The 27,611-nt window shown below is 60.4% G+C and overlaps 1 protein-coding gene across 1 annotated transcript; it reads right to left on the reverse strand.

Moving 5' to 3' along the window:
* Positions 1–266: 266 nt before the first annotated feature.
* TESK1 (testis associated actin remodelling kinase 1) lies at positions 267–12,311 on the reverse strand. The gene is made up of 10 exons (XM_075138442.1): positions 12,093–12,311; positions 5,004–5,125; positions 4,816–4,864; positions 4,437–4,583; positions 4,182–4,264; positions 3,726–3,816; positions 3,398–3,481; positions 2,843–2,932; positions 2,530–2,680; positions 267–2,288 (listed from the first exon to the last, which is right to left on the reverse strand). Exons 1-10 carry the CDS (start codon positions 12,309–12,311, stop codon positions 1,246–1,248), a joined length of 2,079 nt encoding a protein of 692 aa, XP_074994543.1. The 3' UTR covers positions 267–1,245.
* Positions 12,312–27,611: the final 15,300 nt, after the last annotated feature.

The following is a 27,611-nucleotide window of genomic DNA, read 5'->3' on the forward strand; positions in this document are numbered from 1 at the left end:
GCTTGCTTTTTGCTTCCTTGTGTACCACCAGAAACACGGACTTAAGGGCATGAGCCCAAAGAACCTAAATAACAAATGGGAGTTTGACCAAAGCCATTTCAACTGAGATGGCCACTTCAGGGGCATTGAGATCTTGGGCTGAGCCAGGCTGCCTTGTGGTCCCCAAGGGGCCCCCCAGAAGCCCCAGGCAACCCGTGGAACCTTTTGGGGCCAGGCTCCCCTCCGCGTCCGATGTGCATCCAAGAGACAGAAGCAGCAGCCTGAGTCGCTGGGACATTCAGTTTTTATTGAACACTTTAAATAAGCTGGGTATATATTACTAGCAATTATTATTATTAATAATAATAAAAAACACAACAGTTCTGCATTCACCAGTGCATTGCGCAGGAGGGAGGAAAGCCGGCTCCCACCCTTGCCAGGGCCCGGGCAGCCTGGCCGCGCTGCCCACTGGCCCCTTCCCCCTGGTGCCAGGATGGCACCCCAGCCCCTGTGCCAGCACCCCGCTCCCGACCCCATGTGCCAGGGAGACGTGGGGTCCCGTGCCGGCTCAGCACCCAGACCCCAGCAATCCCAGCGCTGGCAATCCTCCCCATGCACTCCCCCACTGGCATCGCCCCTCTCCCGGCCCCCTGCACGCCTCTCCCCGCATCAGGGACTGGCTGTGCTCCCCACGCTTGTGGGGAAGCGCGGGGACACCCACCAGCCCCACAGGGTCTCCCAAAACACACATACACACGCTGACCCCTCTGCCCTCAGCCCAGCCCCGCTCACCCCCCGGTCTGGGGGGCTGCAGGGGGTTCCCAGTTCTCCTGGGGGAGCAGGCTCATTGCACACCACTCTGTGAGAGCCCGCAGAGGGATGAGCACTCGGGGAAGGGGGGTCCCACATCCAGGGTTTGAGCCCCGGGGGCCCCGCGGGGGACCAGCCCTGCTGCCCAGGGCAGCGCTGGAGCGTGCCCGGGGCAGGGGTGTTATTGCACTTCAGTCCCTGGCTGGGACCCAGCCCGCCCCCCGGGCTCCCCGCAGACCCCTGAGGCCGATCCCGGCGGGACAGGCGTCCAAGCGCCCGGGCAGCGCCATGGCGGCCATGGCACGGGGCACCGTGGCCACCGGCGGCCACCAAGTGCCGAGTGAGCGAGGACGGACCGCAGGGACACGCTGGGCTCCCGCACCTGCTCGGTGCTGCGGCCGTGAGGGGGTCCGAGGGGCGGCCGGACGCAGCCCCGCTCCCCAGGGGTCCCCGGCACTAGGACTGCGCCTCTGGCAGCTTCAGACTGGGCTCTGCCAGCACCGGCCCTGGGGCTTTCTGGTGGCGGCCCCGGTCGTGGCAGAGGAGGCTCTTGGCCTCGCAGTTGAGGTTCTGGTAGCGAGGCGGGCTGGGTGCTGGCCGGTGACAGACAGAGGCGAAACTGAAGCTGAAGGGACCCAGGCAGCAGCCGGGGCAGGGCAGCACCTCGTCCTGCTCCAGCACGGCACCGGAACCGTGCCCAGGCAGCATGGCTGTGCGCTCCGTCCGCTCCAGCGTCGCCGCACAGGGGATGCTGAGCTCGGAGAAGCCGTGCTCCAGCCCGCTGCCCCAAGCCAGGGGTTTGCTGACCACCACGTGGTTGTTGTTGAAGAGGAGCCCGTTGGGGGCTCGCGGCTCCGGCTGCCAGGGTCGGGCGCCTGAGGATGCCGTGCGGATGAAGTTGCTGTTGGGGGGCGGCAGGGAGGCCTGCGGTGGCTCGGGGCTGTCGGGACCGCAGTCCATCCGCTCCTCCACCCCAGGGCTGGGGGGGGAGGCTCGTCCCCAAGCTGGGGGAGGAAGGAGGGCGGGGGGCTGGGGGTCGTCGGCAGGAGAGGGGGACCCCACACCCAGCGCCAGCCCCCCCCGACGGGGCAGCTCGGGGGAGGCGGGCAGCGAGTGGCACTTGCGGGGAGCGGCGGCGGGGGCCGAGAAGTCACACTGCACCTCCACGGTGGGCTCGGGCGTCACGGGGGTGCTGAGCTGGAGCGGGGCAGGGGGCGGCAGGTCGAAGGTGAGCGAGATGACTGACTTGCTCGGTGTGTCAAAGAGCTTGATCTTCCCCCCCTTCAGGTCCTCACGCTGGGAGAAGGGGTTGATGCGGGGGGACATCTCCTTGGTCCTGGCCCCACCGTAAGGCTCTGGCGGCCGCAGCAGGGCAGGCGATTTGGGGGGGAACATGTCGGACTGGCTGCGGGACAGGCGCTGGTCCGGCTGCAGGTGCTGCGTCCCCAGCTCGCGCAGGGGTGACTGCTCGGCGTGGCCAGCTGCCCTCCTGGCTACCCCTGGGCACGGGCACAGGAGCGGGTCACCAGCTGCCAGCAGCTGCCGGTGCAGGGTGCCATGGGGTGCTGGGCACCCAACAACCCAGGGGCACACCCCGAAGTGGGAACAGCAAACAGCTCCATCCTGCAGACCTCATGCAACCCCCGTCTCCTTCCCTTATAGCTGCCGGGGTAGGATGGGACACCCCGCATCCCCCCTCCTTGTACCCCTCTATGGCCTGTCCCTAGGGCACCCACATACCGTTGAGCGTGGCCGCCGTCCCAGGCGCGGGCAGGCTCTCCCCGCCGCCGAAGAGGGTGGCTCCGGCACCCTCGGCGCCCGGCTGGTGCTGCAGGACGCCCTCCAGGCACTGTGTGATTTCCAGGAACGAGGGGCGGGAGGTGGGCTCCATCTGTGGGCAGAAGGGGTTCCCCGTCAGGTCGGCGGCCCCCCAAGCACCCCAGGGAGCCCTGCCCAGCGAAGGTAGCTCCCTGCCTCTCCCCCTGTGCAGGCAAGACTGCCTGTCCTGCCCGGCTGCCCCGGCAGGGAAGAGCAGGGGAGATGGGAGGCTCACACTGCAGCAGTGGAAAGCGAGCTGGAGGAAGGCTGCTGGGCAATCGATTCCCACCATGGTGCGGAAAGTGGTGACGTCCAGACCAAAATCCTGTGCCAGGGAAAGGAGGAAGAGTGAGTTTGGGTCCCCCACGGGGTACCACACGGCCCAGGGGACTCCGGAATGGCCTGGCCCCCGCTCCCCGCACTGACTGCATGCCACCCAGGGCTGTGGATCTGGCAGAACCCCTGCTGGGGCACAGCAAGGGGGGACCCTGGGGTCACCCCAAGTTGGGGCAAGGCTCAGACACAGATCCCTCCTGCTCTCTGCCTGAATCCAAATGTCCTCTTCTCCCACCCAGGCCAACTACGGGCTCCGAGGACAGGTTATTGGCAGAGAGCATCCCTCCCTGCGCAGCATTTGGGACACAGCACCCTTGCCCTGATATGTGGGCAGCTCCTGCACACGGGGCTCTGCCCAGCACAGGAGGATGGTCCCCCTCATTTGGTGAAGTGGTCCCAGCCCTGGTGCTGCTGCCCGCCACCCTCCCTCCCCGTCCCTGTCCCAGGGAATCACCTCGGTGCGGGGCAGGTAGTCAGGGTCAGCGGGGACGCGAGCGATGGTCTCGCACAGGATGATGCCGTACGCGAACACGTCGGCCTGCAGAGAGCAGGGAGTCATGGGGGGGCCCTGCAGTCCCGAGGCGACGTGCCCACCATTCTGTGAACTCACAGCCCCCCTCCTCCCTGCGAAACCACACCGGGGGCCCTGCCACCTCGCCACCCAAGGGGTGCCCAGTTCCTTCCCTCTGTGTGCCTGAACACCCCCAGGGCTGCAAATCCTGCAAACCGCTGGTGGCACAAGCCTGGATAAAGCCCCACGCACGGCAGCCACGGAACCTCACCTTCTCGTTGTAGATCTCCCCTCGCAGCACCTCGGGCGCCATCCAGTACGGGGAGCCCACCACGGCCAGCGGCTCCTTCTCGCTGCCCTCGCTGGGGGACATGGTGGGACATCAGGGGTGGCCCACAGTCCCCTGTCCCTGTCTGACCTCCCATCCTCCCACTGGGCAGCCCAAATCACCATCTCCATCTCCCTTCCTGGGTTAACCCTTCTCCATGCACCCCACAAACTCATGTCTCCCCACCCACACCATCCCCTTCTCCATCTCCTCCCAGCCAGCCCCAAACGTGCCCATCTGCCCCATGAATCCTCACCACCGGGGACCACCCCCATCACCCCCATCCCTGCCCTTCTAGCTGCATCCCAAATGTCCATCCCTCCCCAGCTCCTGCTCCAAGTGGGCTGGAAACACCCCATTCCAAGGATGGGGACAGGTGGGTGGACGCTCCCCATGTACCTGTAGGTGGGAATCTTCTCTGCCAAGCCGAAGTCACCCACTACAGCTGTGTAGCCATTGGCCTCGCAGCGCACCAGGCAGTTCTGGGGGCACAGGAGGACTCCTGTCACACTGACCGCACCAGCCCTGCCTCACCGGCCACTGCTCCCGGGATGCCCCGGCACAGCGAAGCCTTCTGCTCCCCAGCCGGCAATGCCTGGGGCAGCAACGTGGGTACGGGACAAGGGCAATGGGATGCCTTGGAGCATCCTGTACCTTGGAGGTGAGGTCGCGGTGGAAGATGCCCTTGGAGTGCAGGTAGCGCAGGCCACGGGCGATGTCGAGGGCCAGCTTGACACGCATGGACCAGGAGAGGGGCACAGGGCTGTCCAGCAGCTGCTCCAGGTTCCCACCATTGATGTACTGATGGGAAGAGTCAGGCCATTGCATCACTGTGGCTCCCCCCCTCCCTCCCATAACGCTGGATGCCCATCTCTCATCCCAACACATCCCCCAACCACCCCACGGCACAGCCCCCCAGTAGACCTTGCCCTGCACATGTGCCACGGCCTGAGAAAGTGCCCCCATAGCCATCACCGTCCCCTCCCCAGGCCTGCAGGAACCCCGAGACTCACAGCCGTTGCCCCGCTCTCACCTCCGTCAGCGCGTGCAGCTGTCCCTGGTGCACGCACACCCCCATGAACCTGTGGGACAGAGGGGACCTGAGGGTGGCCGTGGCGGAGACCAGCCCCAGGAGCTCATCCAGCACCGGTGGTAGCTCCAAACCCCCCAGGCTAGGGAAAAAGGGGGCAACAGGGATGGCAGCGGGGGAGCAGGTCCTACCTGAGGATGTTGGGGTGCGAGAGGCGGTTCATCAGCTGCACCTCCCGCAGCATGTTGCCCCGGTTGCTGGTCAGCTTGTTCATCTTCAGCACCATGATCTGCCCCGACTGGCGATGCCGCACCTGGAGGTGGGTGCAGGGGAGGCTAAGACTCACGTGTCTCTCTAGCCCCCCCCCGACACCGCCTGCACCTGACACCCACCCCAGCCCAAGAGGTAGGAGCTGAGCACCCCACGCACCCGAGGCATGGGGCAGCCCAGTGACTGCTAGGGCTAGGAGGGGCTCTCCCGGCACAGCAGCACCCCAAGGACCCCCGGTGTCAATGACGCACACCCCCATTCTCCCCGGGGCACCCCGCTTGTCGTTCTCCCCCCGCCACGCTACACTGCCCAGCCCTCCCAGAGAGGCAACGGCAGCTCCTACAAGCTGTGACCCCAACCCTGCTGCAAGGACAGGCGGGTGCAGGGTTGGGGCACACCGGGGAAGGCTTTTTCAGGTCAGTACCACTCAGGCAGAGCCCACCAGCATGGAGTGGAGGTCAGAGGGGGCACATTGCCCCCCCCACCAGCCCTGGGGGTGGCCAACGCTGCCCCGGTGCATGACCCCAGCCTGGCGGAGCTCGGCACTCGGACGAGGCTGTATATTTAGCCGTCCCCAGCCCAATGCTGTCATGCGAGCTGGGGGCCTGGCCCCCTGCCAGGAACAGCAGCTGGGAGCGTGGCCAAGCATGGACACCCCCATCCTTCTGCAGTCCCCTGGCACGTGCGGGGTGAGGGACGAGCACAGGATCCCCTGCTCCAGCACTGTGCTGGAGGGGCCGAACCGGTGCTGAAGGTCCCCTCCTGAGCAAGCGCTGGGGGTGGGATGGGAACCCCTAGAGCAGCAGATGGTGGGGGGGGCAACCCGGTGGATCCCAGCTGCCCCCCAGCACACACCAAGCTGTGCACGGAGGCGCAGGCATTCCTCGGCGCTGCTGTCAGCTCCCCGCTCTTCTCCTTTTTAGTCAATGCTAGTTGAGGCTGCTGTGCCAGTGCCAGCCCCTGGCCTGCCCCACACCCCCCCTCGCCTCAGGGATCACCTCCCTGGGCAAAACACGGGGGGCTGGCGGGAGGCAGGGTCCCCAGTGCCCCCCATCCTGCTCGCAGCTTGGCCCCTGTCCCCGTCACAATGGGGGGAGGCTGGTGTGCTGGGCCCTCCGGGGCTCTCTTCCCACCCCATGGCTGGTGTTGCTTCGGGGAGCAGTTGTCCTGGGGTGCACGCTGAGAAGGGGATCCATCCAGCATCCAATACACAGGGGATGGGCAGCAGCTGCCCCCCATCAAAGGGCCTGGGGGAAAATTAGTGCTTTATAAAGATCCCTCTACATGTCTGGGTGCACCAAGGCCAAACCAGCCCCAGGCAGAGTGGAAGTGAGAGGCAATAGCCTGGCCCGACCCCGCTGTGCCACCACCAGCTCATCGAGTTCATGGAGACACTCTGAATAATTCAGCAGCCACCTGCCTGTGGGCACCCCGCTCCGGTTACACCTGCATCACCTCCAGCCAGCTCCAGCCAGCCAGCCAGGACCCCTGGCCCGTTGGCAGGGGCCACACGGCAGCAGAGATCAAGATGGACCCTGGACGAGCAAGGAGGGGACACCCCAGACACCTGCCACCATAGGTCCCTATCCCAGCCCCCCCCCCCGTGCTGGGGGAAGAAGGGAGGATGGGTTTCCCCATGCCTCCTCCTCTCTGAGTACCAGACAAAACGCCTGGGCTCAGGGAGAGCCCGTCCCAAGGTGACAGCGGAGTCCCTGCGGTGGGGAGCACGGCTCCTCCAGCCCTGTGCACACCCAGGGCTCCCCATTTCATGGAACCCCAGGTCCTCCCGGCGCCCACCACCCTGCTCACACCACCCCACCACCTGCAGCGACTGGCACTGCTGTCAGTCCCACCCTGGTGTCCGGAGGCTCCTTGCCCACACCTGCACCAGCAGCCAGGGCAAAGGGCACCCCGACCCCATCCCCACCATCGCTGCCTTCCCTCCACCCCATCCCCATGTGCGGGGCAGCTGGAGGCAGCACCAGACACAGAAACGGGGCTCCCAGCCTGGCTTCGGTGGCTTTAAGATGGGGACCTGCCTGGCCAAAACAGGGTGGGCAGGGTCTCCCTTTGCCCCTCCAGCTCCTTGCAGAGCCATGGGCCAAGGGAGCCAGAGCCAGTGGGACCCCCCAGCCCCACCAAGTCCCTGGCGTTGGGTGCTGCCCAGCAAAGCCCAGCGCTCTGAACCCAGTTCATCTGGTGGCCGTGCTGCCTTCCCTTCCCACGCTACGCTGGGCTGGCAGGACTGGCTTGGTTGGTTTGGCTGGCACCAGCAGCTGCCAGGCGCCAGGACCTGGCTCGACAGCGCAGACAGGCTCGGTCCCGCCGGGATGGCTGTGGGCGGCGAGGCTCCGGCGCCGTGCGCCCATGACAAGAACGCCGGGCAGCACGCACAGTCTGGCACTCGGTGGCCATGCATAGTGGGGCTGGCCACGTACCCATCAGCAGCAGTGTCCCTGCATCAGCACTGGCTCAGCCCCATACAGCTGGGATGTGCCTGTGGCTTAATTTCTCGTTAATAAGCCTCCTGCCATTGCAATAGGCTGGGTCAGGTCCGAGTGCAGATGCACAGTGTGTAACGCCTTAATCCTGGAGGAGAGGCAGCCTTGGGAAGGGAAGGTCCAGTGAAAGCCCCTTCCCCATGATTTCTCCCAGGGACCCCAGGAGCCCCCAGCCAGCATAGGCCTGCCCCGGTGCCCTGCTCCAGGCCTCTGCTCCCAGGGGCAGGGAGGGCTCCAGGTGCTCCCAGGACAGCCCCAGCCCCACGCACACGGGGCACGACCTCCTCGAGGGTGTCCAGCGCCCTTGAGCTTGCTTTCAAGGCCCCGTGCTGCCCTCTCCCTTGCATGTTCTGCGGCTTGAGGCCAGTCCCTGCCTGGGCCAGCATAGAAGGGGTTATGCTCCCTTGGGCTTCCCACAGCCTCCCACATGCGTTGGCCAGTTTAGCCAGTCCAGTCAGGTGCTAGCACCAGCCCGGCGCCTTGGCCGCCCTCCGGAAGCTGGCATAGCAGAGGAGGGAGCAAGCCACGACCCCAGGCGGGATGCAGCCCCTGGCTAAGGGGGTTTCCTTCTCCGCTGTCATCCGGGGAAGGCAGCGGGCAGCAGAGCCTCCCTGGGCAGGACGGCGTCCCCCTCGCCTCGCCACGCTTTGGCATGGTGCCCAGGAATCCCAGCGCATTCCCCGGAGCTGAGCTCAGCCGGGCAGCCGCGCCGGGGTGCGGGGGGAGGACAAGCAGCCAGCCCCCACCCAGGAACCAGGCAAGCCCTCACCCCTCACCGATGCCCCCCAGCACCCCACATAGCCCCTCTGCTGGGTGCTTTGCAGGGGCACCACAGCCAAGCCGGGGTGCCGCGGCGTGTCGGTCCCCATCTGTTGCCAGTGCACGGGGCTGGGGGATGGGACGGGGCTGGCTGTGGCCCCAGCCTGGGCACAAGGGATCCGAGCTCTTTTAACAGCGGAAATTAGAGTCTTATTTAAAGAGCATGCTAATCAGAGCGAGCAGACGGCCTGCTCCTTCCCTGCAACTGGCACTCCCGTCTAGGCATGGGATGAAGCCCCCCCGCTAGTCCCCCCACCCGGGGGTCTCAGCAGCCAGCCCCCGTGCACCCCATGCTGGGGACAGGCTCGCACATCACCCCACTCAGCGCCCGTCCCCTTGCCCCAGCCAGGCGCAGGCAAGGCACAGTCACAGAGAGACATCAAACTGCACCCCTTGCCCTGGGGAGCCCAGCGGGGAAAGACGGGAGGGCAGGTAAGGGAGCTAGCAACGCCGCCGGTAATCCCATAGCCGCCCGCAACAGCTGCATCTGAGCTCGCGGGAATGCCAGTAGCGCAACAGGTCTTTTACTGGGTGGGACTGGAAAACCTGCTCATCATTCCGAAAAGGCAGAGTCAATCAAGACAGACTTCCTCTGGGGAAACGAAAGGAGCAGGGCACGTAGCACCCGCTCCCGACGAATGCTTGAGCATCAGCAGCCCTCACCTCCCGCGCTCCCAGGTGCGGCACTGCGGGCACACTGGGAGCCGGGGCATCGCCGGTCCTCACCGGCAATCCCGGAGCACGCCCCGTGACAGCGCAGGAGAGGTGCCGGCGGGTCCCAGGCTAGCCAGCACAATGTGTTTCCAGTGTCCAGGGCTCCCGAGTGGTGACAGCCAGGGCTGCTCCCGGCCTCGCCGCGGCTGGCTGACCTCGGCAAATTCACTTCCTCCCCGCCTGCCTTAGTTTCCCCATCTGTGTCACACAGCTCCACCCTCCCTTGTAAAACAAGGCAAGGTCCAGTAATGAAGGGCAGCAGATAAGAGGGAAGGAGTTTTGTCATTAGCTGCACTGGTAAATTGGGAGTAAATATAAAAATCTCAAAGGTTGGCGGGGAAGCAAGCAGAGACAGGCAGGCTGCAGTGGTGCTGAAGCCCTCTCCCGAGCTCTGTCTGTGTTGGGAGCCCCTAATCCCACTCCCTGGCACCATGGAAATGGGGCACTGGGCTGAGCACACCGAAGGGCTGCACCCTGGGAAGGAGCATTTCCAAGAGGATGTGCGACAGCGGGGCATAAGGTGCAGAATAGGATGAGTGAAGACGTCCAGATACAGCCCCCAGGAGAGCAAAGCCAGGATGCTGCCCGCAGCCCCCGCGTCTGCTGTAGACCGCACACAGGAAAGTAAGAGAGGGATTTGGGGAAGAGATGTAACAGTGGTTTAAGGGCTGGAGAAAATGTCTGGCACAAACACACCCGGTTCAATCTGCTCAGTCTACTGGAGATGGTGAGGCAGCTCACTGCAACGGCCGTGCACCCGACAAAACGGGTGGGCCTGGTGCCTCTGAAATCGCACAGGGAAAGGCAATGGGAACCAGCGGCTCCGGAGGGAAATAGCCCAGCTCTGCAGCACAGCAGGGGATCAGCTGGGAACAAACCCTGGGGAAAAGGGCAGTTTTTCATCACTGGTGTCTCCTGTCCACTCTGGACAGCCTTTCCAAGAGAAGCGCTTGGCTGGAGCAGGATAAGGCTCAACCCAGGGGCGAGCTTGGGACACCAGGGCTCAGACATGCTGAGCCCTTTGGCTTTAATGCTGGAAAACAGTCAGGCACCTGTGCCGGTACCTCAGCACCCCGCCTGGCCCTGGCTCGGCTGCACACCAGGGCTGAGCTACCTGCGTAGGGACAGAGATGTCCAGGTCCCCTCCCCGTCCCCCACGCCCACAAAGGCTGGAATGAGGCAGGACCCAGCAGCCACATGGAGGAGGGAGCTGCGAATGCCCACGGCCATGGAAAGCAACAGCAGGAACAAGGGAGGTGGGAGGAAAACGGGTCCTGCGCTGCCCTGCCAAGCTTCATCCTCCTCGCAAGCTCAGGCAGCCAAACCCCAGCTCAGATCCCGGGCCTGCCCCGCCATCCTGCTGAGATCTTGGACTAAACCCACCGTGCGAGCACAAAGCCCCATCTGGCCCCCTCCTGCCCCTGCCTCCTCACGTTGGCTCCTGCTGCCTAATCCCGCTCTCACCCCGCAACCTCCACCACTCCCCCAAATCCTACATGCAAGTGGCCCCACAAGAACATGAACAACGGGTGGGAGAAGGCGCATTTTGTGGCTCCCGCAGGGCCCGGGGAAACAGAAACAGCGAGGCAAGGAGAGATCGTGGCCTGGCCGAGACAGGGGAGCATCCATTATTAAAGAGCCTGACATTATTAAATGCCTCCCTCTGCTCCGAGGTGCTGCCGCACGCTCCAAGCCAGAGATCAATAGCAGGAACCCGGCCAGTGGAGAGGCCACGGCTCCATAAGGGCAGGAGGGAGCACGGAGGATAAGGACCTCTCTGCACGCCCACCGCGGCTCCTCGCAGGACACCTCTCTTGTGGCTGCAGATGAGCCGGGTCTTGGGGTCTCCCTGCTGAGTGGGAGATGGTGGCAGGGCTGGAGAGGGACCCCAGGGTCCAGCTAGGATGTGTTGCATGTGGGAGTGTGGTCCCATGCAGGGGACACACCACAGTGCTGCCTGGGACCCCAGCGACTGTGGTGGGAGGTAGTAGGGGTTCTGTCCAGCCCAAAGCTGCTCTTTGAGTGGGGTGAAGCCCCTGCTTGAAGCACATCTAAGGGCAGTCCTTGCCCAATGGCTTGTGGCACCTTACGTGATGCTGAGGACGAAAACAACATGTTCACACACCTCCCCTTGGACTGGGAGAGGTGGCCGTGGCAGTGGGGCAGGGTACAGCCCCTCAGCCCTGGCAGCAGCGCATGGGCTGGCAGGCTACTGTCACCATGCACCTCTGCCGCACTGTTGGGACCCTGAGCTCCCCACCAGCACCTTAACCTTGGTGCAGGCCACACACAGGCATCCCCACTCTGGCAGTCCCAGAAGACGGAGGACAAAGGCAGCTCCGGGGTCCCAGCTGGGAGCTAGCCCCTGCACTGCTTTACAGCATCAGAGCCCTCTCCCAGAGCCGGTCACCTTCGGGAGGCTCCCGGGGGGAGCTCCCTGCATATCTACCTGCTCAGCGCAGGCTGGGGCAGGCCCAGCAATGCTGGAAATCACTTCGGACCGGCTACAAACACTGCTTGCATCCCCTGCCACAGGCACACCCTGGGCCTGGCGGGGTCGGGGCTCCAGGCTTTTGACGGGGGTCCCCGGGGCTGGGCTGCCCGCAACCCCACCGTTGCCCCGACCCCCCAGGCGGCCCCGCTGTGACCCACACCGCAGCGCTTCGGAGCCCTCAGCCTTCCCGGGCTGTAAACAGAGCCGGCGCTCCCCTCCCCCTGCACGGAGGGATGGAGGAACAACACCCGCTGCGCGGAAGGGGCTCCCCGGCACCCCAGGTCCCCGCCGCACGGCACCGCCTCGCATCACCCCCCGCGACCTCGCCCAGCTGCCAGGACGGGGGGCCGGACCCCCCCCCCACCTCCGCACCCCCGGGCTGCGTGGGAACCGCGGTCCCCGGGGGATGCCCAAACCCGGGGGGATGCCCAAACCCGGCGGGATGCCTCGGAAACCGCCATCCCCGCTCCCGCCCCGCACACCTTGAAGACCTCGGAGAAGAAGCCGGCCCCGATCTTCTCGCAGTAGAAGTCGTCGATGCGCGCCAGGGTGGAGACGGCGCTGCGCAGCGCCCGGTACGAGGAGGGCCGCAGCCGCCCGCAGCCCGGCCAGGGCCCCGCCGCCTCCCCTTCGCCCTCCCCGGGCCGCCGCGGCAGCTTCTCCCACTCCATGTCGGTCCCGCCGAGCACCCCCAGCGCCATTCACATCCCCGGCCGGGCGCGGTGCGGCCGGGGAGCCCCGCGGCCGGGGCGCCGCCGCCTTCCCCCCCCCCCCCCGCCCACCCCGGCCCCCGGGGCGATGCTAGCGGCGGCGGCGGCGCGGGGCGGGCGGCGCGGCGGGGCGCACGGCGCTCATGGCCCGGCAGCGGCGCGGCGGCGCCCCGACCCCCGCCGCGGCCCGGCGCTGCGCCTCCGCCGCCCCGAGCCCTGGCACCGGCGGGGCGGAGCCGGGGCGGGGACAGCCCTTAACTCCTTGGGACCCGCCGCCGCCGCCGAGACCTGCCGGAGCCCCCGCACCCCCCCAGCTCGCACCGGCGGGCAGCGGGGATCCCGCACGCCGTGATGTCCGCATGCACCGGCCCCGGCCGCTGGAGGGTCCGTGGGTGCCGAGCTGGCATCGCTGTACGCGCCTGCATGGGCTATGGGGACCTGAGCTCCCGGTGCACGGCTTGGACAGAGCCTGTGGAGACAGTGCTCTGATCATCCCCTACCCCGGGCCCTGCCTGGATGCTCCTTGTAGACGAGAGACTCTTCCTCCCCTGGGTCCCACCTGGATGCACATTGTAAATGCACGACTCACTTTCTCCCCTGGGCCCTGCCTGATGCCCCTTGTAGCTGCAGGACTCTCTGCCTCCTCATGGCACCCAGTCCCTGAGCAGATGGACAAAGGGTGTGGGGATCTGATCTCCCCATATATTCAGCCCCACTCCATACAAAGATCATGGGTCCAATTCCCCCCACACAAGCAGTTGCTGCCAGGATGGGCCCCACTGGTACAGGCTCGGATCTCTCCTCACAGCCATCACCAGGCTGGATGGATGCTGTGGATGTAGGGCTTTGATTCTCCCCATGCGCCCACCCCTGCCTGGACTGTGGGGTCTGTCCTCCGGAGGAGCAGCGAAGTGCAGCCTCTCAGTGACCGTATGCCCAGCGCCTCTTGTACCCCTTCACGTTTCTCCCTCTCCTGAGCTCTCCCACTTATCCCCGGTTTCCTCCTGCTTCCTGCTCACCCCCAGGCCTTTTCCCTGCTCCACTGCTGATCTGTCCTGTCCTTCCTGCTCAGGGACTTCCTGCAGCTGGATCTGTCCTTGCTCTGTCCCACACATTTCACTGTTGCTCTCCTTGGCATCCACCTGCCTGTGCCGGCCCAGCCCTGCCTCAGCCGCCTCCCCGGCCGCTGCCACAACCCTCCTGTGCTGCCCTGCTGCCGCAGCTACCCCGCAACTGCTTTGCTCCAGCTGTTTCCCTGTGTGGCACGGCTGGCTCCACATGCCCTGCACCGCTCTAGCTGCTTTCCCTGCTGGGAAAAGCAGCCACATGGAGTGTCTCCTAGTCTGGCATTTTTTGGCCAGTGCTTGGCTCCACGTGCCACCACAGTGTAAACACCATGAACCATGAGCCCTGGGTTTTCTTCCTTGTCCCAGGAGGGAGAATAACCCTGTGGGCTAGAGCAGGGGAACTGAGCTTCTGACTTCTTTATAGTGGGAGCAGCCCCCTGCTCCCCCCTAGAAATGCGTGGTATTTCTGCTTTTCCAGGTCCACAGAAGGAAGTGGTCTGTGCAGGGCAAGTTTCCTACGTGTGGGGAGGCAGAGTCGGGGGACAGGGCTCTGCCAGTCCCTATCTTGTGGGGACGGAGCCATCCCTTTTCTCACCAGTACTGCTCCAGCCTGGTGCCTCTGCCTGCCAGGGTGATTGATGGTGTGTGCCAGGGAGGCTGCCGCAGCCATGGGGAACCGTGCTGTGCAACAGAACACATTCTCAGGCTTCCTGGGCCACGCGTCTGTCCTGCTGACAATAGCCCAACAGAATGACAGGAGCAGCTTCACGGGCCTCCTGTGATGGGCACGGAGAGGAGACACCAGCGTCTGCGTGTGGGGATGGGAGGCTGCAGGCTCTGCCCTTCCACCACAATGGCCAGCTGCAGCTGCTCGGACACCTTTCTTGCCTGCCCGGGCTCAGCCCTGGTACCCCAAACCTGAGCAACCTGCTGCACCCACAGCCCAGTGACCAGCTCCTCGGTGGTGCAGAGAGCCACTCAGAGGAGCAAAGCCAGCTCAGCTGGGGCCAAAGGAGAGTGAATGTTGCCTCTCTTTCTCTTGAGTGCACATGAGCAGCGGCCTCCTGAGGGTCAAGGCACTGCAGCAGAGATGGGAAATCCTGGCAAGGCATCTTGCAGAGAGAAGCTCAGGACCACTGCCTGTTCAGGGCTGCTGCTGCTTACAAGTGACTGGGTTTACATCCAATTAAGTTGTAACAGATAAATTAAAGCCCTGGAGACGTCCCTGACTGTGGAAATTGCTGCTGCAGGATTTACAGTCCCTTCTCTCATCTGTGCTGGTGACTCTACTGTACTATTTCCACTATGCTCTGTTCCTGCCTGGCACAGCAGCATTGAGCTGAGACATGGCTAAAGGTCCCCAGTGCCCCAGATCCCTCCTGTGGTGCAGGCAGGTACACTCTGGGCAGCTGGGTGCAAAGCCAGGCTGGGCTAAGCCTGCACCCAACCCTGAATTAAGCTCTGCAAGCCCTGGTGAGGAAGAGCAGGAAAGAGGTCTCCCTGGCTGTACTCTGCTCCTGTGGAGCTGCAGGGGAGTGAGGAAGGGGGACTTTGTCCTCTTTGCCCTTCTCCATCTGGGCTTTGCACCCTCCCCCTCTCACCGGGAGAAGGCTCAGGGATTGACAAACATCTCCCTGCCTGCCGGGGATGGTGCATCACCCAGGCAGAGCAGGGGCAAGAGCCTTCAAATAGCCCAGGGAGTCTGGTGCTGGAGAGGTGCAGGGGCTGGGGATGTCTTGTAAGGATCACCATGGCCATGGGGTGGCCAGGTTGCATGCAGGGCGGTGAGGGATGCAGGGGGGCTTCCACGCAGAGAGCCTCGCTGCACCCCCACCTCTGTTCCACACCAGCACTTGCGGCACTGGGTTCTCCAGCCCAGCTCTGGTTGGGGTCAGCCGACAGTAATGCACCCTGACTGAAAGCTTGCCCTGCTCAGAGCCCCGGGCCCAGAACTGGAGCAGTCCCCTCCTCTGCACCCATGTGCGAGAGCCTGAGGCTTCTTCTCTGCAAACGCTCAGGAAAATCAATGGCTGCTACTGCAGGGGGTCCAAGGATGGCTGCAGGGAGAGTGTGTGAAGCTGTGCCAGAGCAGGCACAAGGCTTCGTTGCAGGAGGGTTTTCCAGCCTGGAGGGGCTGTGCAGACCCAGAGGTGAGCAGGACAAGGACCCAGATGACTCCCTTTGGTGCTTTCTCCCAGAATGTGGGTGCAGCCGCTTGGTCCCAGGTGTCCTCTCTCCTGTCCCCTGACAGCCGCTGCTCTTTTCTCACATCACCACACATCACCCAGCAGATCTCTGCACCTGCCCATGTCCTGCATGTTCCCCAGCTCCTTGCTTACGAGAGGGCTAGTCCCTCGCAAACATCTCCCTCTTGGAAACAAGAGAGGGGGGCACAGCAGGGTCTGTTGCAACCTGCTAGGAGGCCTGATCAGTACGAGGAGCCCAGAGTACATGCGGGAAAGTCCCAGCCCCAGTGGCTCATGTGCAGCCTGGTTATGCTCAACAGCACACGATGCAGGTGATGCAGCAGGACTACATTTCCCAGGGCGCTCTATGTTGCTGAGCTCGGCGAGCACAGGGCTGTGCATGCTCCGTACCCAGCACCGTGGCTGCAAGCTGCAGCAGCCCGCATCCAGCTGCGAGCAGGGACTGGTAAGGTCTCTGCTGTGCAGGCACGTTGCTACCCCCCTGCTCCCTCCCCGGCACTCCAGCTGCAAGGCCAATGCGGGGCTGCCTGCAGCGGGAGGGCTGCAAATATTTGTTGTGTCATTAATTTTTTATGAGCAGAATCAGCACAGCACCTGGCAGCGTTTGCTCGCTGCCTCCTCTTATGTCCTGTCGATGCTTCTCATGCCTGGGTGCCAGTACCGTGACATCTGTGGAGGCAGCATCCGCATCCCATCCCTATCCCTTGGTGGTGGGCAGTGATTTCAGCTCCCTGCTCTGCTTCTCCTCAAACAAGCCCCAGCGCCCTTGCCAGGGTGCACAGCAGGGTGGCTCCTGTGCACCACCGGAGCAGCCGATGCCTGAACCTAGCTGTGTGTGCCTGCTGGAAGCCCTGTGGCTGTGAATTTGAAAACATTGAGAACACTGATAAAACAAAACCAACCACAACCTCTGAAAAGGAGGGACAGGCAGCTCTGGCTCTGCCTGCATCACCTGTGACCCATGGTGACGTGACATGCAGCCATGTGAGCACAACTACGTCCTTGCAGTGAACTAGCACTGCAGAGAGCCTCACTGGTCACCAGGAGCTGGTCATCTCATGACAAATAGGTAGGGGCAATGCTACCACCTCCAACATCTCCCACCCTGCTCCTGAACCATCCTGAACAGCTTATCTCCCAATACCTGCCATGCTCCCATCCTCCCAGGCTGCCCAGCAGGTAACAGGGCTGCTCCTTATCCTCTTGACCTGGCCCTGGGAAATGGGGCTCTCAGCAGTTCCACACTTGTCCCAGGAGGCTGTGTCAGCCTTGCTCCATCTCCTGCCTCTTGCCAGGCTGTTACTAATACTCCCCAGCCACAGTGCAGCGTCCCTGAAGTGCTTGTGGTTCTGCCAGATGTCAGCCAGGAGCAGAGACGCCAAGAACCTAGTCTGGCTGCAGTGGTGGGCTGAGCGGGACCACATCAGAGCAGGTCCAGGACTGGCCTTGGCTAAGCTGGTGGGAGCAGCCCTGTGACCCAGCTGCAGGAGAGCAGGGCAGGGATTCAGGCTGAAAGCGCTCAGTGGGTCTTGGCCTATGGCTTTGGGGAAGAGCCTTCACCTGTGGTTCATCACTGCCCTTTGATCTGCACGGCTTGACGTTGCTGCAGGAAGGAACTCAGAAGCAGCACGAGAATGTGAAGGGAAAGGCCGGTGAGGGCATGCATAGCTCCGCATAGTGCCTACCAGAGACCCTACAGAACAAACCCGCATGCACAGTCCACCCCAGAGACCCTACATTAACAAACCAACATCCTCAGCCTTGCCCTGGCTTCCTTACCCTTCCCAGAGCTGACAAAAGGAAAACCTTCTGGAGGAAAGCAATGCATCAGGCTAGAGAACCATTCCCCTGTGAGCTCTGAGCTTCTGTTCGGGAAGGGTGCATCCTACCCTGGCCACAGCAGCATGGATGAGAAAGATGCTCCCAGTCCCTTCTGCTCTCCTGCCCCCAAATAGAGACAGTAGAGCCCTGCTTATTGTCCCAGATGCCCGAGCAAGAGGTAGGTGCTGCAAGGGGCTCCCCACCCTCGAGCCAGTGGTCACTCAGGCTACACCTCTCTGAGTAACTCCTTGGTCTGAGCATGGTCCTGTAATCATCCACACCTCTTGGATGGTTCCCTGACACAGTTTTGGCCTGTGCTAAATGGGATGGGTTCAAGGGAGGTCAGGGCCAGGGCCATTCCCAGGAGGAAACATGGACACGGCCACCTCTAGGCAGAGAGGAGAGTTGAGCTGTGTGCCTGTCCTCCTGGGGCTGCTGCCTTCCCCTTCGGCTTCACCTCTCTGTGCTGGGGCACAGAGGAGCAGGGTGATGGTGCTGGGCTCTGGATGTCCATGGGAGCCTTTCACCTGGAGGTTATCAATACCACAGCCATGTGTGGACAGTGATGCTCTGTCCAGGTGTCGGAGGGACTGGAAAGTGGAGCATCAGCTCTCTGTGCACCAGCAAGATCGGGAGCTCCCTGTGACTGGGGCACTTCCCAGCTCTTTCACAAAATAGAATAGAATAGAATGATCATAGAATCATTAAGGTTGGAAAAGACCTCTAAGGTCATCGAGTCCAACCATCAACCCAACACCACCATGCCCACTACACCGTGTCCCTAAGCGCCTCATCTACACGTCTTTTAAATACTTCCAGGGATGGTGACTCCACCACTTCCCTGGGCAGCCTGTTCCAAGGCCTGACCACTCTTTCAGTAAAGAAATTTCTCCTAATGTCCAATCCAAACCTCCCTTGGTGCAACTTGAGGCCATTTCCTCTCGTCCTATCGCTGTTACTTGGGAGAAGAGACCAACACCCACCTCGCTACAACCTCCTTTCAGGTAGTTGTAGAGCACGATGAGGTCTCCCCTCAGCCTCCTCTTCTCCAGGCTAAACAACCCCAGTTCCCTCAGCCACTCCTCATAAGACTTGTGCTCCAGGCCCTTCACCAGCTTCGTTGCCCTTCTCTGGACACGCTCCAGCACCTCCATGTCCTTCTTGTAGTGAGGGGCCCAAAACTGAACACAGGATTCGAGGTGCGGCCTCACCAGTGCCGAGTACAGGGGCACGATCACCTCCCTGCTCCTGCTGGCCACACTATTTCTGATACAGGCCAGGATGCCGTTGGCCGCCTTGGCCACCTGGACACACTGCCGGCTCATGTTCAGCCGGCTGTCAATCAGCACCCCCAGGTCCTTTTCCTCTGGGCAGCTTTCCAGCCACTCTTCCCCAAGCCTGTAGCGTTGCCTGGGGTTGTTGTGGCCCAAGTGCAGGACCTGGCCCTTGGCCTTGTTTTCCTTGTCCCCAAGCCCTGTCCAGATCCTGTCTGGCAGCACAGGTTGGACCATGGGCCAGTGTGGGGAGAGAAGGCAGCTGCGCTGTGTTCGGTGTGGAAGTCGCCGTCGTGCCGCCGTTTGCAGCCAATTCAATCACAGCTCTTTATTGCTTCTCCTGGCTGTTGAAAATCTCATTAGGTTTAGCGAGCTTCATGAGCAGCGCTGCCAGTCTTTCCCATCTCCTGCCCTCTCCCGTGAGTCAAGGCACCCTGACCTCCAAGGAAGTGCATCAGCACGCTCCATGGGGCCTGGGCCGAAAAACCTTCCCTCACGCGGGCATACGTGGACGGGTCTGGCACAGACAAGGTGTGCCAGGGTCTGCCACAAAGACGAGGGCAAGAAAAGGTGTGGTGTTGTTCTACATGGCGACATCTCTACAACATAACTTAGCGAGGGAGCAGGGCTGTCCATGCACAGCAGCCTTGTACCCCACAGTGGGTAAAAAGTCAGGAAGGAGAGTGGATCCTACTCAGCTATGTTAGTGGCAAACATGTGAGGCTGATGCTCCCAGGCCAGCAGCAGGAGAAGCAAATGATACCTGAGCCAGGACAAGTGGTGGTAGTGCTGCCTTGACCTGGGATCTCTGCCAGCTCCAGCGAAAGGTAGAGCTGAGATGAACAGGGCAGGGCTTTGATGCGGCTGTGCCCTGCACGCTGGAGCCCTGTTCCCAGGCAGCACCTGCATGCCACTGCAACACATTAATACCTTTGATTACCGTGGCCTAATTTCTGTCCATCTGTGTCATGGGTGGCTGGTCACCCCACCCTGCTGAGCCCTTGTTCTACAGTGGCTCATTGCGCCAGCACTGGACAAACTGGTCTCCTAGGGTAATTACAGCCAGGAGAGACCCGATGCTCCAGGCTCTGGGTGACCCAAGTGTGTCACCACCAGTCCAGCACCAAGCATGTAAGTCACACCATGATGCACGGCGAGACCTTTCTTATGGGACCAAGCATCCACCCTCCCTCCCCACTGCCTGCTGTCTGGGATCCTGCCTCCCCAGCCTGCTTGTCTCATGGCCCTGGGTTTCTGCTGGCCAAGGGAGAGCGGGCTGGGCTAAGTCGGGGTTCCCCATGGGAGGTTGTCACAGGAGATGGGACCCTCCCTTTGCCCCCAGGTCAGCTGTGGCGCTGCTGTAGATCTGCTCAGGGTCTTCCCCTTGGATTGATCCTAGGCTGGAAACGCATGTGACTTTATGCATGTATTTATACCACAAAGGGCAGCTGCTCCCTGGGCTCTGGGCACCATGCCATCACCGCCACTCTCACCGATTTACCAGGATGCAGTGCCATCCTCCCTCCTTCTCCTCCACCTGCCCAGCCTTTGTGGGGAACTGAGTCACACCATGACAAGCCTTGGTCAGAGGCTGAAGGCTGGGGGAAGCCAGCAGGCTTCCAGGGGGCCATACACTGAGTAGGGTCCCAACCCAGCCCTTGGCTTCCCAGTGCCCCATTGTTGTGGTTTAACCCCAGCCGGCCACTGAGCACCACACAGCCGCTCCCTCACCCCCCTGGGTGGGATGGGGGAGAGAATCAGAAGGGTAAAAGTGAGAAAACTCATGGGTTGAGATAAAGACAGTTTAATAGGGAAAGCAAAAGACGCACACACAAGCAAAGCAAAACAAGGAATTCATTCACTACTTCCCATCGGCAGGCAGGTGTTCAGCCATCTCCAGGAAGGCAGGGCTCCATCACGCATAACGGTTACTTGGGAAGACAAACACCATCACTCCGAACGCCCCCCCTCCTTCTTCTTCGCCCAGCCTTATATGCTGAGCATGACGTCACATGGTATGGAATAGCCCATTGGCCAGCTGGGCCAGCTGTCCCGGCCACGCTCCCTCGCAGCCCCCCGTGTACCTGGCAGGGCACGGGAAAATGAAAAGTCCTTGACTAGCGTAAACATTACGTAGCAACAACCAAAACATCAGTGTGTTATCAACATTATTCTCACACTACATCCAAAATACAGCACTATACCAGTTAATAGGAAGAAAATCAACTCCATCCCAGCTGAAACCAGGACAGTATCCACTCCTTATTCCATACTATTTACATCATGCTCAGGTCCCACACTATCCAATACACTCTCATTACCCACCACCCCCCTTCCCATCCTTTGATACAATACACAGATATCATTCCCTTAGTCTATGGACCACCCCTGTAAAATGTCTGTAAAATATCCATAAATGTCCACAAAATGTCCACTGTGTCCATTTAGTCCATGACTTTGGGCTCCATCTGTTATGGTGGTCACTCAGGACAGGAGAGGTGATGTGTTGTGTGGAGTTACTGGGCACCAAAGCCGGCTCAGGTCGGGTCACTGCTGCGCTTGCACTGCTTCTTGTAAGGCTTGTCCTCCATGGGTTCAGGTGGTTCCTGCTATGGTAATTCCTATAACATGCAACTCAAATCATGGGTTACAACAATTTAAAGGTATATCCATTACAATCTCCACCCCTGGTCCCTTTGGACCAGACCATCGGGTTTAACATTGCAATGAACTCCTCCCCTTGCCCTGCTCCGGCTTGGACTTATCCACCGACTGCAGTCCCTTAGGGTTGTACGTGCTCCAAGTGGAGCCTTACCTATGAGCCACAGTCTCTCCAGGGGTGTACCTGCGGCGGCATAGACTTATCCACAGCCACAGTCGCTTTGAGGTGCACCGGCTCCAGCGTGGCCTTACCCACAGCCACAGTCCCTTCAGAAGTAAACCTGCTCCAACATGGCCTTACCCATGGCTACAATCTCTCCAGGGGTGTACCTCCCCTGTCACGGGCTTATCCATGGCCACATGCTTTGAGGTGCTCCAGCATGGCCTCATGCACAGCCACTGACACTTCAAGGTGTACCTGCTGCAGCATGGGCTTATCCACAGCCACAGATGCTTTGAGGTGTATCTTCTCCAGCATGGACTTACCCTTAGGCCACAATCCCTTCAGAGGTATACCTGCTGTGGCACGGACATAATCACAGCCACAGACGCTTCGAGATGTACCTGCTTGGGCATGGACTTGTCCTCGGCCACAGACACCTTGGGGTGTCCTGCTCCCACGTGGACTCATCCACAGGTCACAGTCCCTTCGACTCGAGTTCACACTGGAGTTCCAGCCCGTCCAGCACAGCAGCACAGCAGCAGCAGCGATGCCCTGGCCATCTGCCAGCCCAGGCGCATCCCCACTGCTGTTGTCAGAACGTCCCCAGGCACAGCACAGTGGGGTGATCAGCAGCACAGCAGTGCAGCAAGCAGCGAGAGCAAAGAGCAGCCACCAACGAGCACTAGGCTCTAATATACAGTGAGGCAAGCAAGCCCCATGGCAAGCACAGGAGCTCGCCAATCAATATCTAAACAGCAATAACAGCTATAAATTCTATCTAGCACGTTCCAATCAAACCTGTCGTTATCTCAAATCCTTCGAGCCCCATGTTGGGTGCCAAAAAGGACTGTTGTGGTTTAACCCCAGCCGGCCACTGAGCACCATGCAGCCACTTGCTCACTGCCCCCGGGTGGGATGGGGGAGAGAATCAGAAGGGTAAAAGTGAGAAAACTCATGGGTTGAGATAAAGACAGTTTAATAGGGAAAGCAAAAGCCACGCACACAAGCAAAGCAAAACAAGGAATTAATTCCCTACTTCCCATCGGCAGGCAGGTGTTCAGCCATCCCCAGGAAAGCAGGGCTCCATCACGCATAACGGTTACTTGGGAAGACAAACGTCATCACTCCGAACGTCCCCCCCCCCTTCTTCTTCGCCCAGCTTTATATGCTGAGAATGACGTCATATGGTATGGAATAGCCCATTGGCCAGCTGGGCCAGCTGTCCCGGCCACACTCCTTCCCAGCCCCCCGTGTACCTGGCAGGGCATGGGAGGATGAAAAGTCCTTGATTAGCGTGAACATTACTTAGCAACAACCAAATCATCAGTGTGTTTTCACCATTATTCTCATACTACGTCCAAAATACAGCACTATACCAGTTAATAGGAAGAAAATCAACTCCATCCTGAAACCAGGACAGCCAGGTGTGAGGGAAGCTGCTTTGGGGAGGCACAGCACTCTGCTAATGGCAACTGCATGGCCAGGACACGGACAGACATCCTGGGATGGGTCAGGCAGGAGCTGTGTCTGCTCAGGGTCCCCCTGGCAGCAGCAATGCTTCCTCCAAGGCATCACTGGTGCAGCGCTAGGCACGATGATGGGGCTGTGCAGCCCCCAGATCAGCTAACATCACCAGCTGTGCCACCTTTCCGCCTCCACCAAGCCACTGGCTCCAGTTCTCTGGGGAAACAGCTACTTGGCTTTTTCTTCCTTATTCATCTGGTTCCTTCCGGGCTCAGGATATTTTGGGCACTTCTCTGTTCCCAGCTACCCTGGGTGGCATAGGCGGTTCCTCAGGATTTGCCTTCCTCTGGAAGCTGTACAGGCTGAGAACTGAAAAGGGGAAATGCCAAGCCCTTTATTTAAGACCTGTGTATGGAAGGAGAGACTCATGACTCCACCAAACATATGCACTCCAGCAGCTGCCTATGAAAGAGAGCTGTGACGTGTGGGGCCAGCACATGGCGTTGGGTGGAGAGTTTGAACGCGAGTGATGTAGAGGGACTTGTGCAATGAAGGAGGTGCAGGCCAAAGGGTTTGCCTAGGAGATAGAGAGCTGCTCCACTCAGGCAGAGAGAGAGACCACAGATACAACATGCTGCAGGGCAGATGGGGGGATGTGGATATGAAACACAGAGGCAGAAAGAGCCAGTCAGAAGTATTGGTCTTGGTGCAGAGAGTCTGCCCTGAACGCAGCACCTTCAGGCAGCAGGGTTTGGAGGGAAGCTGGTCTGGCCTGAGATGCTGCTTCAAATCTTATAATTCCCACCTCCTGGGCTTAGCCAGGTTCCCTGTCCAAGAACCAGGGTGGGACATGCTGAAGATGGCTCTGGGGATGGGAGCAGGAAAGGCTGGACCAGATGTGGAACTGCTCGGAGGTCAGAGCTGGAAACCCCATTTCTGAGCACATTTTCCTCAAACCAAAATGCAGCATCCCACGCCCCTCCAGCCTTACCCCACCCTGCTCCCAGCTGCAAACTGCTTATGTCCAATTTTGCGTGCTAAAAATGTCTTTCTGGGCGATCAGCAAGTGTGCAGCCAGATGGGAGAGGGTTGCAGTCTGAGAGCGAAGGAGAGTGGGGGTATATTTGGGGTAGGTGTGAGCTGCAGCACAAAGCCAGATGGGCCTGGGCAGGCTGGGTGGGGGGGCCGTGGGCTAGCTGGCACTGCAGAGGGACAAGCGTCAAGGCAGCAATGCCAGGGCAGAGAGTCTTGCTTGGCTTGGGTCCATGCTTCTGGGTGGAGGGGCATGGCAGGGGGGCATGCACAGATGGACTCAGAAAGGCGGGGAGATGCTCGCTGTGTAGAGCAGGCAGCGGGTCCTGCTCCCTACCCTGGAAAGAGATTGCTGTAGCAGTCAGAGCAGAGGGAAAGGAGGGATGGTTACCCAGCCCCCAGGGCCTGCCACAGCTCTGCCCAGCACCCAGGAGTGCCCTCCTGGAACCCCTGCACCCTGCTGGGCTGTCCCTTGTCACATCTCCGCTCTCAATCCAGCCGTCCTGGGGGAGGCCAGGCCACAGGCAGAATCTGCAGCTCCATAAGCCACCTTGGGAGCAGACATGGCAGCCTTGGGTGGCCAGTGCCACAAGAGGGAGTCCCTGCCCTGGCTGCTACTGCCAAGATGGCAAAGACGCCCCAATGCCACCCCTCTCCCAGACCAGCACAGCTCCCTGCAGACCTCCCAGATGTTTTGCTGGGCCCAAGGCAGACTGTGATAACCCATCATGACCAGGCTGTCACTCTGGAGGGATGCCTCCACACCCCACCACTATTGGCGCTCCTTTTACCCTCCTTTTACTCCCAGCAGGAGCAGGGAGGTGATCGTGCCCCTGTACTCGGCACTGGTGAGGCCGCACCTCGAATCCTGTGTTCAGTTTTGGGCCCCTCACTACAAGAAGGACATGGAGGTGCTGGAGCGTGTCCAGAGAAGGGCAACGAAGCTGGTGAAGGGCCTGGAGCACAAGTCTTATGAGGAGCGGCTGAGGGAACTGGGGTTGTTTAGCCTGGAGAAGAGGAGGCTGAGGGGAGACCTCATCGCGCTCTACAACTCCCTGAAAGGAGGTTGTAGCGAGGTGGGTGTTGGTCTCTTCTCCCAAGTAACAGTGATAGGACGAGAGGAAATGGCCTCAAGTTGTGCCAAGGGAGGTTTAGGCTGGACATTAGGAGAAATTTCTTTACTGAGAGCGTGGTCAGGCCTTGGAACAGGCTGCCCAGGGAAGTGGTGGAGTCACCATCCCTGGAAGTATTTAAAAGACGTGTGGATGAGGCCCTTAGAGACATGGTGTAGTGGGCATGGTGTGTTGGGTTGACGGTTGGACTCGCTGATCTTAGAGGTCTTTTCCAACCTTAATGATTCTATGATTCTATGATTCTGCCCATAGTTCTGAGGTTCTCACCCCAGCTTGGAGGGAGATGTGCTGTAGGGTACTGGCACAGTGCACTGGCCTTTGTCCCCCTGATGGCACTGCAAGATCCCTGCCTGGAACAAGGTTGAGGGCTGGTGGGGCTGGGAAGGTTGCTGGAGGGGTGAGGAAGACCCCACAGCAGGGCTCGGGGCTGGGCTTTATCTGGGATCCTGCAGGTATTTTCCATCTCTCCCTACCAGAAGAGCCTCTGGACTCTGGCAGCGCAGGCTGCAGCCCTGAGGCAGACGCTGCGTCCTGGAGAGGAAGCAGCAGCATGTGGGGAGCAAGCCCCTCAGATCACACGGGGTCATGTGCTGGTGCTGTGCAGGGAGCAGACCCCTGCCTGGCCATACCGGGGCTGGATCTGACTGGGTTACCCTTCCCAGGCCTGATCCTGACCCACCACCCGCGCGATGACATCTCAGCCTGGCCTCAGCCCACCCCCATCACCATGGCTGTGTCTGATGATTTACAGGTACACCGCACAGCGGGGTCCCTCAAGGACAGGTATGGGGTAGGCACGGGGATAAGCCCCAAATATATTTCTGTTATTTGTGAGGTCTGACACAGCAGTAGACTTTACTGTACGGGAACTTGGTGGATAGGTTAGCAGTGCTTTCCACAAAGCCTGATCCTTAAAAGCCACAGCTACTTCTCCTTTTCTTGTGGTTTTGTGGATGGTTTTGAGCCCTCAATATTCTTTCCTATCAGAAGTAAAACTGATTGTAAATTGCAGGTGGTTTGGCTTTTCCTTTCTTCAGTCCTGCTAGTCTGAGTCCTGCTAGTTCATTGCCAATCGAACCGGACCTTCAGGAAACAGCCCATCAATCATGTTTACAATGATCATATCAACAGCTTTGAGGCCTCAGTCCCGTTGAGAGGAAGGTATGTGGCTGGCTGCCTTTATTATGTGCAAAAATGTACACATCCACTGTATGCTGTAGCAGGAAATCTGTATTAGAAAGCATCTAAGATGTGTTGAGATGGCTCTGTGAGACTTAGTCCTGCTGCAAGGGCTAGAGCAGTGCACGCAGAGTATCGCAGCCCACACGTGATGTGCTCTTCGGAGCTCAGTGAGTGGTCTCACAGAGCTGGAGCTCATCACCTCCTGTTGATCGTACCATGCTGAGTTTGGACTCATGAGTTGCTGTGTCACTTGACAGTCCCTTGGGAATCTTCTCTTATTTGAAGTCTGCTGTGTGTTTCCCTGTGAAGTAAGGCATCATCAGCTGAACTAGCAGCTCTAATATTAGACTGTGTAAGAGCTAGGCATATGACTGAGTGCGCTGGCTTTTGGTATTTCTTCAGCATTTTTCTAGTGCATGCTATACACCAAGACAACAAATCTCAAAACCCGATAAATTTCTAAGGAGGAAGAGTCCAAACACAGATTGCTAGGCCCCAGTGCATTTCAGGATAGGGGAAAAGAAAAGAAATCACATCAGCTGCAATAGGAAGCCTCTTGCACCACATGTGCATTTTTGAAGCTTGGCTGTTTTCTTTCACTGCTTTTGCTTCTTTCATATGGCAAAGAGAGGCAGTGAGAGTGTCTACATCTAACGCTGGGATTTTATGAGGACATTACCCAGTGAGTGCTGGCTGTGGCCATTCTCCTGGGCCCTTGCACCTTTGCTGGCTGCACAAGAACAAAAAAAGCCTGGTTCCCAAAGCCCAGGGAACCGCCAAGGAAACAGGGAGAACATGACTTAGTGCTGCTGCTCCTCTTGCTGCAAGCTTGCTAGAAGACTTTACCCCATTAATCTCACAAGAGCTGTACATGAGACTTGATGTACTGCTGTTACTGAATAGATCTTAGGAGAGACTCAGCTTCCAGAAAAGCCTCAGTGTTGCTCCTCTACTGAGGAAATGCAGATAGATACACCAAGCACTGTCCTGCGGTCCTGAGGATGGCGGTTCCCGGGAAAGGATCTGCCATGGAGCTATGGGCTGACTGGTCCCAGCTGGGTGGTGAAGAGCATCCAGGGTGACAGCACCTGTTCCCAGAACACTGATTGTGTTGGACCATAGAGCAATCATGCTCCTCTGTCCAGGGAAACAGAGAGAGAGAGATGCTGTATAAACCACAGAGTTGAAAGAGGAGTTGCCTAGGAGAGCTGCAACAGCACAGGGAGCCAGGACTCATGGAAGCTTGGGGCCATGCAACAATGTGTGAGCTGGAAAGGGGCTCAGAGA

Source organism: Calonectris borealis, chromosome Z (assembly GCF_964195595.1).
Source record: "Calonectris borealis chromosome Z, bCalBor7.hap1.2, whole genome shotgun sequence".
Lineage (NCBI taxonomy): Eukaryota > Metazoa > Chordata > Aves > Procellariiformes > Procellariidae > Calonectris > Calonectris borealis.